The sequence below is a fragment of the Phragmites australis genome, chromosome 23 (assembly GCF_958298935.1).
Source record: "Phragmites australis chromosome 23, lpPhrAust1.1, whole genome shotgun sequence".
Classification (NCBI taxonomy): Eukaryota; Viridiplantae; Streptophyta; class Magnoliopsida; order Poales; family Poaceae; genus Phragmites; species Phragmites australis.
Genome location: NC_084943.1, coordinates 1,308,134 through 1,322,859, shown reverse-complemented (window position 1 = coordinate 1,322,859; position 14,726 = coordinate 1,308,134). Strand labels below are relative to the sequence as shown.

The window sequence follows — 14,726 nt, the reverse complement described above, 5'->3', positions numbered from 1 at the left end:
TGTGGTAAATAGAGCATGAACATTATTCCATAGAGACAATTAAAATAGCAGGAATCTGAGCTATCTGAACACAGAGTAAAGTAATTGCATAATAGGATAAAGACAGCAACTACAATGCTCAACATGTGTACCTTAATTAGCTGATTTGCATAGCAGAGCAATTGAGCAACTATCCCAACAGACTGACAGCAGAATAAAGGATGATAAAAATTTACTCTCAGATTATTACATGACAATTGGCTCCAAGACTCAAGAGTCTTTCTCCCAAATTGTTCTACAAAGTTCATCATTGATTGGGCTATTGTTAAGACCTCAACTAGCAGAAAGAATTTGGACATTGTATCAAAGTAAGTCACTGGACAATGAGCTGCAACAGTACAGAAGGCCTCACACAGACTGAAATGCCCAGTATCAGACTTAGCACAGGTGTACAGGTAGAGAAATCTATCAAATATTGCAATCATTACATTTACCCAGTAAAGACTATGATATGCCATCTCTGAACAGAGAATAACAAAATTCAGACTACCCTCTGCCGCCTGCAAGATCATTGCCATCTCTAGGATGGACAATAACAGACCTCAGAGAACCATCACCAGCCCATTAATCGATTGCGATACAGCAGCTCATTCATCCATATAACCACAATTCTATTGCTATTATTCTTGACAAATAGCCCAATCTCAGATAACCACAATCATCACAGAGCAAGAATAGAAAGAGGGATAGAAGAAAGATTACTCACAGCAAAACTTCGATCAAAGTCGAAAGGAAGTGAGGCTAGGCACGACTCAATAGCCGCTGTCCCAGAAAACCTAGCACCCGCCGTTGCCGACGGAGAGAAGGAGATCGGAGATACAAAGCCTCTCCACGCTGCCACTGCACGCGCGGTTGAACTGCAGCCGTGCAGCTCCGGCCACCAACAGATTTCTCTTCCCGGCCCACACAAAATCAGATCGATCACCCAACAGATTAGGGTTCAATCAGCTCAGAGCAGACCGGAAAAGAGTCAGTGAGGAGTGAGGAAATCACAGACTCAAAAACCAAGTTCCAGAGAGAGGGAGGAGGCACATAAGAAGGGGAGGCGCACGCCGCGTCACCTGGCCGACGAATCCGCCCCAAAACCGCATACCCAAGGGAACCGGGCAGGGTAGTTTCGCCGCCGCCGCAATCCCCAGCCAGCCTCATCCTTATCCACCGGAGACACCCCCAGCTGAAAACCCTAGAGCTGAGCGGCTCCTTTTCACACCGACGACAGGGCTCGGGCCAAAACACCCGACGAGAAACAGGCCGGCCCAATCAGCTCTCAAGTACACAGCCCAACAGTGAAATTTCCAATAAAAATATAACAGAAACTAGAAAAATAATAATAATAGAAGCAACTGCCGCAGGGAAAATAAGTAGAAAGCCCTCAGTTTCATCGCATCAGACTCAAATTTCATCACCAATCAGGCATATGTAACATGGAGACTCTGTAACATGAAGAACCGCCGAAACCAACTGAAGAGGAATAGTGAAACCCATGGCTCATACTGAAATTTGAACCGGATCAGGGCTCAGATATATTGTCCATGGGAATTCGGTGCGAATGGCGGTGGAATAATCGTTGTGCTTAAAGTTTTGCTTTCGCGGCTTTCAGACTGCGCCCGACTGAGTTTTGAGAGTGTTGAATTTGATGGACGATCTCAAAAGAAAAAAAAAAGTTTGTATCTTATAGACTAGTTGAAATTAACATGTTTCAACAAAACTAGACTAGAAGGCAAGGTGATCGATCAACTAATCATCAAAGTGCAAACATAATCGTCCATGATTTATTTGACTGAAATAGAGCGAGGTCTCAACCGACCATGTGAACACGCACTGGCACCAATGAGGTTTTAGAGTTAGGGTTGCCGGTTTTAGGGCTATCAGGGTTTTAGGGGTCCTCCCCTGTGATCTCCGAGCTTAGATGAAGGGCTTCAAGGGCGGTAGGCAAGATCAATTTCAGTCGATCATGTGAACGTGCATCGCTGGCGAGTAAGCAGCGGTGGGCTTTAGGGTTTTGGTTTTCCGGTGGGGTTCCATGTATTCCAAGTTTAGAAGGAAGCTTAGGGGAGGTGGGCAGGACAGATGATGGTGGCAGGCAAGACGGCAGGGCGGCGGGAAGACCACCTGTGGACAGAGGCGTCACGTGCCGATGGGTTAGTGTGGCAGTGACGGACCCGGTGATGGGGACGCCGCTGGGAATGGACACAAGCGGGTGGGAGGTGGGGGCATCACGATGAGCTCGTATTGGAAGCTGTCGCGTCGGAGAAGAGAGTGGTGGAAGAAGAACTGCACACAGCCATCGGATGGAGAATGGATGGTCCTGGTGCGTCGACTGGAAGCTTTCCTTGAGTGATAAATTGTTGCCCCCTTATTTTTATCATGCAGTACTTTTTGTCGATATGTGATTTGTTGATGCTGCCATCGATGCTTCAATCCATTGTGTAGGCAACAGAACGGCTCCAGCTCCTCGTCGCCGTGCAGCACCCCGAAGTCGATGAACGACTGGAAGTACATCCGGTCGACGGCGAGGACGCCGGCGCGAACCAGCGCCGCTGCGTCGGCGAGGCTGCCGCGGGCCAAGTCCCTGGCGCTCGTCCAGGATTTCGCCGTGAGCACGACGTTGCCGAAGAACCCCCTGGGCACGGCGTCCGTCCCCAGCCGCGCACGGCCGTTGACCGAGACGTTTAGCGACGTGTGCGCGGCGTCGTCAACCCGCCCGCGCGCGACCGTGATCTTCTTCCAGAGGTGGGCCGACACGGTCTCGAAGGTCGTGTACCTGTTCTGCGCTCGGGCCTTGAGCTTGGCGACGAACCCGCTCGTGCAATGCAGCAGCATGTTGGTGATCTCGGAAGGGTCGACGCGGACAGGAGCCTGACGGCTGCTTGCACCGTTCTTGTGCGGCGATGACAGGGGCAAGAACTCGGCGCCGCGGTGCTCGAACTCGCACCGTGGCGGACAACGCGGCACGAGACCTCCCGGTCCGTACGGCACGGGGCGGTCGACCCACGCGTAGAAGAAGGTGGACATGGAGTAGCCGTCGGCGGCCTGGCGGTGCGCCGAGGAGGCGATCACGGGGCCGCCGCACGCGAAGCGGTTGATCTGCAGCTGGAGCAGGTGCGGCGTGCCCTTGTCGACCGGCGTGTGCAGGAGCGCGAGGTCCGGCGACGGCACGAGCCGGAGGTGGTCCGAGAGCGCGGACGACACCGCGGCCTCCACGACGAGAGCACCCGCGCCGCCTTTGCCCGTGACGAAGAACGGACGTCGTCGCGGATGGTCGGGGCGGCACCTGAGCTCGAGGCGGGCGGTGAGGAGCGGGAAGTGCGGCAGGGTGGCGGCCAGAGCGTCGATGAGGACGTCGTCGGTGGGGTTGGGTGGGGAGAAGGCGAAGAGGACGGTGACGTGGTAGGTCGGCGCGACGAGGTCGAACACGGTGCGGCGCGGGTACGACGAAGCTCCGCTGCGCCTGCACGTCCATGGTCTCCATGCAGATAGCTTGCACGTCTTAGTTGGCGTGAGACCTGAAAGCACGTACGGAGCCTCTGTCTTCGTGTGTGTACGTGTCGTGAGTACTAAGGAGTGCATGCAGATGATATTGACACCGACGGTATCTATATATAGTGCACGTACGTACGTGAACATGTACATCTTTGCACTCGCAACCGTTAAATTTCGAGTGTCAAGCTCGCCATGCATCGATCTGTGGATCCTCGCTCGTAAATGTGTGCACAGCACAGCACAGCACGGCACAGACGGAGGTGCGCTGCATGCATGCAATGCTCATGACTTGCCGAACTCTTGTCGACAGAAACGGCGAGCAGACAAGAGAGGAGACTAGAGTGTTTGCATGGTGTTTTGGCCGTACGTACCGGTCCCTTGGTGCACGGCAAGCAGTCTCATTTGTACGGCGCGGCGTTCATGCAAGATGGCAAGCAATGGAAGCTATAGAATCTGGTTCTATAAAAGTCCCTCTCACTGTGATAATACATATCTATACTCTCTCTCTTTTTCAGCCTAGCCATTGAATTATGAGATAGATAAGATCTCACGAGAATATTTCTGAATAAGTTTCTATAGAATTTGCTTATGTTCATCTCATTTGTACGGAGGACAAAGATACCTACTAATACTAGGTGACGTGGCAACGTGCATGAGAGAGGTCAAACTTGTGTGCCACTCCTCGCACCGCGCAGCTTTCGTTGGAGATGGATCCAAGGGAAAGGAAAGAATCACCAGGTATGACATAGCCCTTCCATTTTCCGATCGGCATCTGAATGAATTTCACTCCTTTGCTAAGCCGGGTTCATACCTCAACCATCGTTACCTCCATTTCGCCTAATTTACAGCGTAAAGTCTCCTTCACTGTTGCCTGAAAACGGCAAAATTTCAATCCATGTCTTCGTCCGTTGGATCCCCATCCAACGCTTCATGTGCTTCTTCTCCATAGAGCCATGTTTCCTCTCTCTCCTTCCCTCTCTCTCCAGAGGTTAATTCACCACCGTGCCGACCAAACCGGTAAGTCTATGCAGCTGTTGTCCTCGACTCGATCCGGCAAACGTTGCTCATCACTGCGTCGCCCGATAGGGTTAGGGTTTCGGAGTTGGATGCCATTAGGCTTAGAGGGAAGGCCACCCATGCGTTGGCGGCGGTTGGTGGACGGGGTGGCGAGGTGATAGTACTATTACGACTAATTCAAATGGTCAGGATTAAAATTTTACTAACTAAGGTCTCTCCATCTAATCATCAGAATTGAAGGTTCCTATTGATACATTTCTTATCCTCCTTCGGATTACAAAAGAAGTGCCTACCTAGTTGCACGTCTTTCCCCTGCGATGCAATCAACACAATCCAGATACCTCCTTTAACATAGCTATAGTTTCCTTAAATCAATTCATCAACAAATTCGATTGCCAATATTTTTTTACATCCTGCATCTTTTTTAATGATGAAAGTACAAGTTTCGACCTCTATACCAATGTCAAGAATATATATAGCTATTTCATAAATGTGAGCATCCTGTGGTCACCGGTTCCCATCTGGACACAATCTGCCATCCATGCATCTTATAGGTTGATATGCTGCCATACATGCTTCTTCCCACACCTATTTCTGCTCCCCAATTCCTTCACATGCACCTCATAGTTCATATTTTCACAAGCAGATGTTCAACATGACAAGCAGAGCCTTCATATGACTCTATACACACAAATACGCAAACACAGAGTAACAGTATATATTATCTTTAACAAAAGGAAATATGTTTCTTCTTTATATGTTATTTTTACTAGTACACACGGGCTCCATTCATGATCTATGATACATCAGCATGAGCATTATGAGTTGGTTACTATGACATGTACGAGACTGGAGTAGGTGTCTAAGGAGCTCTCTACTCAGTTTGGGTGACAATCTAGACTTCGTATCTAAGCCCAACCAGAATAACCTCATATGAGAGCAGGCGTTTCCATCTTTGTTAGACTTTCCATTTTTTTTCCTATGTGCCCTGGCATCTTATTACACTTTCTTGCTTTTTTGCTATGTAGCGGTTGTATCAGCTTGATATACCGATGAGAGTTAATAAAGTTTCTTTAAAAAAAAAAAGAGTTAATTACCTGTAATCTTCTTCAGATATCTGGACTTTGGAGATCTCACTCGCGCAGTAGGTGGGAGCATGAAAATGAAGTTCTTCTGGATATCAAGCTCGGCTACTCCTCACAACGTCTTTTCCCTCACATCAACAGGAACCACCACCTCCAATTTGTCGTCCATGTAGTTGGTCCTAGATAGCAAGTAAATAGCATTGATGCCACAAAGGTGGCAACCAACAACCTGAACAATCTAGCTGACAAAATAATTGGGCCTTCCCAAACTGTTTTTCTAAGGGGGCAAAACATTCTTGAAGGGGTTATAATTCTGCATGAAACAATCCATAAACTTCATAATAAAAAGACGAATGAGGTTATTTTAAAAATTGACTTCAAAAAGACATATAACAAAGTCAAATGGCCATTTCTCTTACAGACATTGCGAATGAAGGGTTTTCCCCTAAATGGTGCTCTTGGGTGGAGCGCTTCATTTCGGGAGGAAGTGTCACCATAAAAGTCAATGACGATACATGACCGTTCTTTCAAACCAAAAAAGGCATGCGCCAGGGTGATCCTTTATCACCATTACTTTTTAACATTACATCAGACATGTTGGTAGTGTCAATTGAGCATGCTAAATTAAGGGGCCAAATCAGCGAAATTGTCCCGCACCTTTCAGATGATGGGCTATTTATCCTTCAATATGCGGATAATACAATTTTGTTCTTAGATCATGACTTGGAAAAAGGCAAAGAACCTGGAACTTTTACTTAGTGCGTTTGAACAACTTTCTGGCTTCAAAATTAACTTCCATAAAAATGAGCTTTACTGTTTTGGGGGCAGCGCAGGAAGTCGCAGATCAATATTCCTAGTTGTTTGGATGTGAGATGGGGGAGCTACCTCTAAGGTACCTCGGCATCCCAATTCACTACCAAAATTTGGGAAATTCAGATTGGAATGGAGTAGAGGAACACTTGGCTAAAAAACTAAGTGGTTGGATATGCAAGCATCTCTCTTCGGGTGATAGGATTGTCCTAATCAACTCGGTTCTCACTAGCCTTCCTATGTACATGATGTCTTTCTTCCTAGTCCCGCGGGGATTCTTCATAGACTAGATCACTTTTGCTCTAGATTTTCTGATAAAGTGACAATCGCATAAAGAAATATCGCCTAGCGAAATGGAAGAACATCTGCCAACCCAAAGAACAGGGCAGATTAGGAATCCAAGACCTAGAAGTCCAAAACATTTCTATACTATTCAAATAGTTATTCAAACTCCTCAATGAGGAGGGGATTTGGCAAAATCTGCTAAGAAATAAATACTTAGGGTCCAAAACTCTTTCAGAGGTTCAGTGGAAACTAGGAGATTCCCACTTTTGGGCAGGTATGATGTAGGTGAAACATCAACTATTATGTTTCGGTACCTTTACTATCAAAGATGGCTCTCAGATTAGATTTTGGGAAGACACATGACTGGAGAACTCTCCACTTTGTGACAAATACCCTGGATTGTTTAATATAGTTCGCCACAAACAAAAATCTGTTGCTTAGGTGTTACAGACAAGCCATCCTATGATATCTTTCCAGTGAAATCTGAGTGACCAAAGGTTGATCGCTTGGAATGAACTCATGTCAAGACTCCACAACTTCAGTTTAACTTAAGAGTGGGATGAGTTCAACTGGAATTTGACTCAAAATGGCAAATTCTTAGTGAACTCGTTGTACCGTGCCCTAAAACACATAGACGTTCCGAATGTTAATAAATAGTCGTGGTGATTAAAAATTCCTGCCAGAATCAAAAAATTTATGTGTTACATGCGGCAAGGAGTACTTTTAACCAAAGACAATCTCAGAAAGAGAAACTGGTAAGGTAGTCAGAAGTGTTGCTTTGTCATAAAAATGAGACGATTAAGCACCTTTTTTTTTTACTGCCGTTTTGTTCGTTTTGCATGGTTCATCTTCTATGTGGCTTCAAACATTTACCCACCCCGTAGTATATCCCACATGATGGGAAATTGGCTTATGAGCCTTAGTAAAAATATGAAAGACCACATACTGGTTGGGGCGGCGGCTCTTTGTTGATCATTGTGGCTATGTAAAAACTACATTGTTTTTATTATGACGCTTAATCATTCTTCTTTGTAGGTTATATATATATATATACATATTAGCTCCGTTCTTGATCTGTGCTCCGACATCTGGCACTTATAGATATGGTAGCAGCGGCGTGTATGAGGTTGGAGCAGGTGGTCAGAGATCGTTCCATCAGACATGGATGTGGCTCTAGACATCAGCTTGAGCACCCATCTATTTAGCCAGCCTGCTCCTGCGTGTGATTTCCCTTTGTTCTTTTTATTCACTGTGTATTTTCTTTGTTTTATGGGACAGAGGCATGGAGTATGCTCTTATACAGTTGTATCGTCTTAGTGAAACAATAAGAGTTAATAAAGTTTTTTCAAAAAAATGGTTGGGTATGCCACCGACAGTCATCGCAACGTGTCTTTCTTGTCGTCGCTACCGTGCAGCTTAGACAGCAGATCGGGTTGCCTCGGGCCGCCGACGTCAATGGTGAGGTCATTGATGTCAACGTCACAGTCCTGGCGCCAATCCTCCACAAAGCAACTGAGATTGCCATGCTCCGTGTTGTGGCCTTCCAGCCATCACGGACCACCACACAGACTTGGGGTGCATTTGGATTGACACCCCTGTCAATTTCTAATGTTAGATATACCATGATCGGCTGTATCTTTGTAAAACGAATTTGGTTACATGCCTGGAGATAGATTCAGTCTAGATATAGGAGTTGTGTTTGAACTCAATTCTACACTGTCGAATCTGTTAGCTTCTGTAACCAAGTCCGTCACCATCACAATGTAATCTCCAGGCTTTGCTTCGGCCTACATATTAACACGTACACACGCGGCTCCTACGAAAGTTCATATGTTTCTACCAGTTCTCACATGGTAACAGAGCCTGTCCTCTAAAGAATCACATCTATGGCAACAAGTGAAGGTCCCTCTCCAGTCTGGCCGTGCCGGCGCTACTCGGTCACTCGGTTACAGAGAAGCTTACCAAGAGCAATCATCCTTTCTGGAAGGCGCAAATCCTCCTGGTCATGCAGTGCACAGCCGGAGGGTTTGCTCGATGGAACAGATGTGCCCCTGGCGATAGAACTTGAGGTTCAGGACAAGCGTGTCCCTCACCGGCTCCTCCACCGGCACCGGCTTACGTTTCTGAATTTCTCACTCCGTTACTGACCTGAGTTCATCATACCTAGCTCATAACCTCCATCGCCCTCTTGTTTACATGGCTATAGTAGTACTATGCTCCTGCTCAAATGCCTAGAATATTAAAATGTGACTGACCAAGGTCGTCTCATCCGAAGGTTCCTACTCAAACATTTCTTATCCTCCATCGGATTATAATTAAAACAAGTGCCCAGTTGGCCTTCCTTGGCCTGCAATGCAAGGCCCTGTCTTGGCCAACAAGCACAGACAACTTGGCTTATCCATGTGCTCATCCATGGCCTCTTCAAACAACTTGGCACACTCTTGAGAATATTTTAACATCCATCTTCAGAGTACAATGCAAGTATGGGTTGAACACTGCAACATGCCATCCAGAGATGCAGTTTATATATAAACCAGCAAGCACACTCTCTCCTCTTCCCCCCTCCACAGATCAACAACAAAATATAAACGGGCCGACACAATATGGTACGGTGCTTCACGGGTCATGCCGTAGGCTGAGCCTTCGGCAAACGGGCCATCACGGCACGACCTAGAAGACTAATCAGACCTAACGGGCCGTGCTCTAACCGGGTTGTACCTCATTGTGCCCGTGTCAGCCCAGCCCGTCAGACCAGTTGGCCACCTCTGTATGACATAGTGAAGCCCCTGCTGTATGGCCAATGCAACTGTATTGTTTTCGCCTGCTGAACAACTATAGTCGTGGTACATGGCCAGTGCATCGGCTCTGGGAGCTTTGTTGCCATGATGTGTTTTAGAGTACTAGAAGGTCACTTAAACGGGGAAAAGAAGAAATCAAGCAGTAGATCAACAAGTGTTACTTTAGAAAATGACATGAGATGATTTCAAGTAGGATTTTTCTTTTCATATAGCTATCGGGAACCTGATTTCGTTTTTCGAAGCGGTTGAGTTGATTCTTATTATGATTCGCTTGTCATGAAAAACTGCAAATATGCATCGTTGTGTGTACAAAAACATAGATATGGAATTCACATTCTTACTGATGTTTGTATTGCATGATTGTAAAAAAGGAATGAATACCATCTTGTGCAAAACTTTGATAAAATATGGGTGTGTCCGAGAAAAACCGTTAGAACAATAGAACGTGAATTGTTTTATGCAGAATATGGATTCATGTATCTCTCTAGAACATAAATTCGTATGCTCCGTACATGACGTGTTTGAAATATAAATGTTTTGTGTAGAATATGAAGCCGTTTCGTATAAATCTATTGTAACGCATGGGTATTGTACTTAGTAACAGAACAAATTCATCATACACAATCAGCTCAAATAAAAAAAACATAACGGCATGCATGCTGCACAAGTTGGGATGCTGCTTGAAAGGCGGTAATTTTTTCCCCTGATTCCGAAAGAAATCGAGCGGTTTCATGCGAATTTGATCGCTAGACAAAACCTACAAAATGAACTTCGTCGGCTGAGAGAAACAAAGAAAAGGAAAGAATCGCCAGGAGTGTCCATGGTCCATCATTCTTCGGTTTCTGAATTTCACTCCGTTACTGAACTGAGTTCATCATTCCTAGCTCATTACCTCCATCGCTCTCTTGTTTACATGGTTATAATAGTACTATGCTCCTGCTCAAATGTTCAGAATATTAAAATGTGACTGACCAAGGTCTCCTCAGCCGAAGGTTCCTACTGAAACATTTCTTATCCTCCATCGGATTATAACTAAAACAAGTGCCCGGTTGACCTTCCTTGGCCTGCGATGCAAGGCCCTGTCTTGGTCAACAAGCACAAACAACTTGGCATATCCATGCGCTCATCCATAGCCTCTTCAAACAACCTGGCACTCTCTTGAGAATATTTTACCATCGTTCTTCAGAGCACAATGCAAGTATGGGTTGAACACTGCAACATGCCGTCGAGAGATGCAGGGTATGAGATTGTTCGGTAGAGTTCTAGCTTTAAGATTTTTTAGATATAAGTTATTCCTAACTCCAAAATTTCATACAGTTAGAGATGCAGGTACACTGAGTATATTTTGGTGATCCATCTTATTCCTAGTTTAAACTAAAATTAGTAACTTAAACGACTTTATTATAACCTATAATCGCTGAACCTCTGCCAAACAGGGTGTTAGGAAACTAGCCATAAACAGAAGCAACGGATCGATCTACCGAGACGACACATATAATCACAAACAACACCAAAGACACGATGTTTGTTAACGATGTTCGATCAAAGCCTATATCCTTGAGATATGACTACGGGTGCTCCTCCTCATCTAGCAACATCAGCCGCATCTTGGGGTCCTGGCAAAACTGCTGTCGACCCTATGAACATGTCGCTATACCTTCATTGTTACAAGCAGCGATCCTCCTTTTATATTTACGAGGATACCTGGTTAAATGAGTCCTACCGGTATTCCACCTAAAGTTCTATTCTAACTCTACCATATACCGCTAATATAACTTCAAATTCTATATATAATCAACTCTGTATAATTATTTGACATATATACACGGGTCTATATAAACCAGCAGACACACTCTCCTCTTCCCTCCATCCACAGGTCAACAGTACAGCAAAAGATAAACGGCAATGGGCGTCCCTGAAATGAAAGACAGTGCACTCTCCCTGCTTGCCCTGCTTCCCATGCTATACATCTCCTACCACTTCACAAGAACCCTGACCAAGAAGAAGCCCACCACCCATGGCCTCAAGGCCCACCCTCTCCTCGGCCACCTCCCGGCGTTCCTCAAGAACCGCCACCGCTTCCTCGACTGGTCGACCGAGCTCATCGTCGCCAGCCCCGAGCACAGGATGGGCTTCTGGATCCCCGGGATGCGCACCGGCATCGTCACCGGCAACCCCGCCGACGTTGAGCACGTCCTGCGCGCCAACTTCACCAACTACCCCAAGGGCGAGCACGCCATCTCCATGCTCGAGGACTTCCTGGGCCACGGCCTCTTCAACTCCGACGGCGAGCAGTGGCTCTGGCAGCGCAAGAACGCCAGCCACCAGTTCAGCAAGCGCTCGCTCCGCAAGTTCGTCGCCGACGTCGTGCAGGCCGAGGTCGCCAACAGGCTGCTCCCGCTGTTCCGCAGGGACAGCGGCGTCCTCGACATGCAGGACGTGCTCGAGCGGTTCGCGTTCGACACCATATGCATGGTTGCCTTCGGGCACGACCCATGCTGCCTCGCCGACGGTGGAGTGTTGGCCGAGGCGAAGTCGGACTTTATGCGCACGTTCGGCGAGGCGCAGGACCTCATAGTCGGCCGGTTCTTGGACCCCGTGGAGGTCTCTTGGAAGATCAAGAAGTGTCTCAACGTCGGCACCGAGCGCCGACTGAAGAAGGCCATCGCCGACATCCATGGGTTCGCCATGGACATTGTCCGTGCGCGGCGCCAGAGTGCATCGGTGGAAGACAGAGACGACGTCTTGTCAAGGTTCGTGGCCAGCGACGAGCACAGCGACGAGGTTCTCAGAGACATCGTCCTCAGCTTCCTGATCGCCGGGCGCGAGACGACGTCCTCGGCTTTGACGTGGTTCTTCTGGCTCGTGTCGTCGCGACCGGACGTGGTGGCGCGCGTCGTGGACGAGGTCCGCGCGGTGCGGGAGTCCACCGGCACGCGTCCCGGCGAGCCGTTCGGCTTCGACGCGCTTCGGGACATGCACTACCTGCACGCCGCGCTCACCGAGTCGATGCGGCTGTACCCGCCGGCACCGATCGACTCGCAGTCGTGCGCCGCGGACGACACGCTGCCCGACGGCACGCACGTCGGCGCGGGCTGGTCCGTGACGTACAGCGCGTACGCCATGGGGCGCCTCGCGGCCATATGGGGCGAGGACTGCGCGGAGTACAAGCCGGAGCGGTGGCTCGGCGCGGACGGCGCGTTCCGGCCGGAGAGCCCGTTCAGGTTCACCGTGTTCCATGCAGGGCCGAGGATGTGCCTGGGGAAGGAGATGGCGTACGTGCAGATGAAGTCCATCGTTGCTAGCGTGCTCGAAGAATTTGTGGTCGACGTCAATAAGGATGCCGCCGGCGGTGTGCCCGAGCACGTGCTCTCCGTGACGCTCAGAATGAAAGGGGGCTTGCCTGTGCAAGCAAGGAGAAGGGTGGTGGCCGGAACTGGAAGTGCTGAATGACCAGAGCATCGGTTTCATAGTTTCATGTCTCTATTTGGGTTGACAATAACGTTTGTAAATTGATTATGTTTTTTTATATTTTTCTTTACGAGTTTCATCTCTGTAAGGCTAAACTCAATCGATAAAACTAATGCTTGACAAATTCTTAAGAGAAGTTACGAATGAACAGATTTCTCTCTTTTACCAAGAGAAAAGGGACATCGCGCACATCTGCTAGTTGGGTGTGTGTTCGTCAGGGAGGGAGTGTGTTCGTCAGGGAGGGAGGTATGGTTCAAGGCGCTCTGGCACGTTGGCTTACAGTCTTTGGTGCCATATGACCTTAATAAGACTTCCAAGATTGGTGTGAGAACGCGCAGCACGGAACTCCCAAGGGTGATCACAAGGGGCTCAATTATTTGGTTATCTGGTGGCATGGCCCATTTGAAAATATCGCAACCGTTGCATCTTTGACGGTGGTTGGTCCAGGGTAACGCTGCTTCTAACTGAGATTTTTTTAGGCCCACCTCTGTGGAACGGTGGGAGCGAAGGGGTTGAGTTTTCTGTTTGAGGTCGTAGTCTTTTGCATTGCGGCATATAACTAAAATCTAACCCGGTCGTTGGTACAATTTTGTATTCGGACGGCATTTTTACTTAATATAATGATACGTAACTCTCCTGCGTGTTCGAGAAAATAAAGAAATGAGTCAGAAGTGTATAAATAACTTTAACTGCCTTTTTATCAAGTTATTTTCTCTCCAATTGACAAATCTGTACCAAAAACACAGAAGGTTTGATGTACAGGGGCTCCTGCTTCTAGTGATGATAGAGCGTTGAACCACTTGTAATACCGCCTCTCGTGATTATGAGTAATACGGTCAGTAACTCAGTATGATCAGCAACTATATACAGAAGTATCAGCACATGAAACTTATGATTAGGCTAATGTCCTACAGGGGAAAAAATGAACTGTCCTGTGTACAGTGTACCTAGTTCCGAGTGATATCAGGAAGCAGGTCGATTTGCTTACCTGCAAAACAATCCAAGAGTCAGTGTGGCTCGTATCTTCCAGAGAGAGAGAGAGAGAGAGAGAGAGAGAGAGAGAGAGAGAGAGAGAGAGAGAGAGAGAGAGAGAGAGAGAGCAGGGACCCAATGCGTTCATAGCAAGGGCAGTATAGAGTTGCTTGGATTTGGTTATCAAGGTATTTCAATGTTCATGAGCTTTAACACTTGCAATCCTAATCCCCCCATGATCGATCATTCTGTCATTTTACATTTCAATGCTTGCCATTATGGAACAGATGAATTTTTTTAAAAAAACCCGCTTTACCTTGATAAATGAATTTAGCAATAGGGCAATGAGCAAATGACAAACTCTATGAGAAATATACGATTTTAATTGATAAGGGACAATTATTGAGAAATTAAAACAAGCAGAAATTATCAATGACAGTCACTGTAGCATCAAGATAAGATAATAAAAATAGATGTCACGGTCTCCTTTCTCATACATCTCCAAATCTTGTATTTATTCACATATGTGCCATTCTCTACATGCACTGTGTACAACAATGTTGATGAGATGGTGGGTGATAAATTGATAAGCAATCTACAATATAGTGCTATCCATAGAGAACCAGAATTGATGAATCATATATCATGACAAATGCTGGAAGACATTAGGCAGTACACAGTGCATCTCAGTAAATGAAGGGCTACATTGCATGTGACCACGGCAATAGCTCCAAACCCCCAACTGAAAACTATAAATATATTCACG

The 14,726-nt window shown here is 47.1% G+C and overlaps 2 protein-coding genes across 2 annotated transcripts; one reads left to right on the top strand and one right to left on the bottom strand.

The window, feature by feature from the left end:
- Positions 1-22: 22 nt before the first annotated feature.
- On the bottom strand, positions 23-3,609 carry LOC133906818 (tryptamine hydroxycinnamoyltransferase 1-like). The gene is made up of 4 exons (XM_062348833.1): positions 2,483-3,609; positions 312-444; positions 132-182; positions 23-64 (listed from the first exon to the last, which is right to left on the bottom strand). The coding sequence occupies exons 1-4, from the start codon at positions 3,607-3,609 to the stop codon at positions 23-25; spliced, it is 1,353 nt and encodes a 450-aa protein (XP_062204817.1).
- A 7,748-nt stretch (positions 3,610-11,357) lies between these two features.
- Positions 11,358-13,103, top strand: LOC133905859 (cytochrome P450 CYP94D108-like). The gene has a single exon (XM_062347641.1). It carries the CDS (start codon positions 11,423-11,425, stop codon positions 12,968-12,970), a length of 1,548 nt encoding a protein of 515 aa, XP_062203625.1. The 5' UTR covers positions 11,358-11,422; the 3' UTR covers positions 12,971-13,103.
- The last annotated feature ends 1,623 nt before the right edge of the window (positions 13,104-14,726 follow it).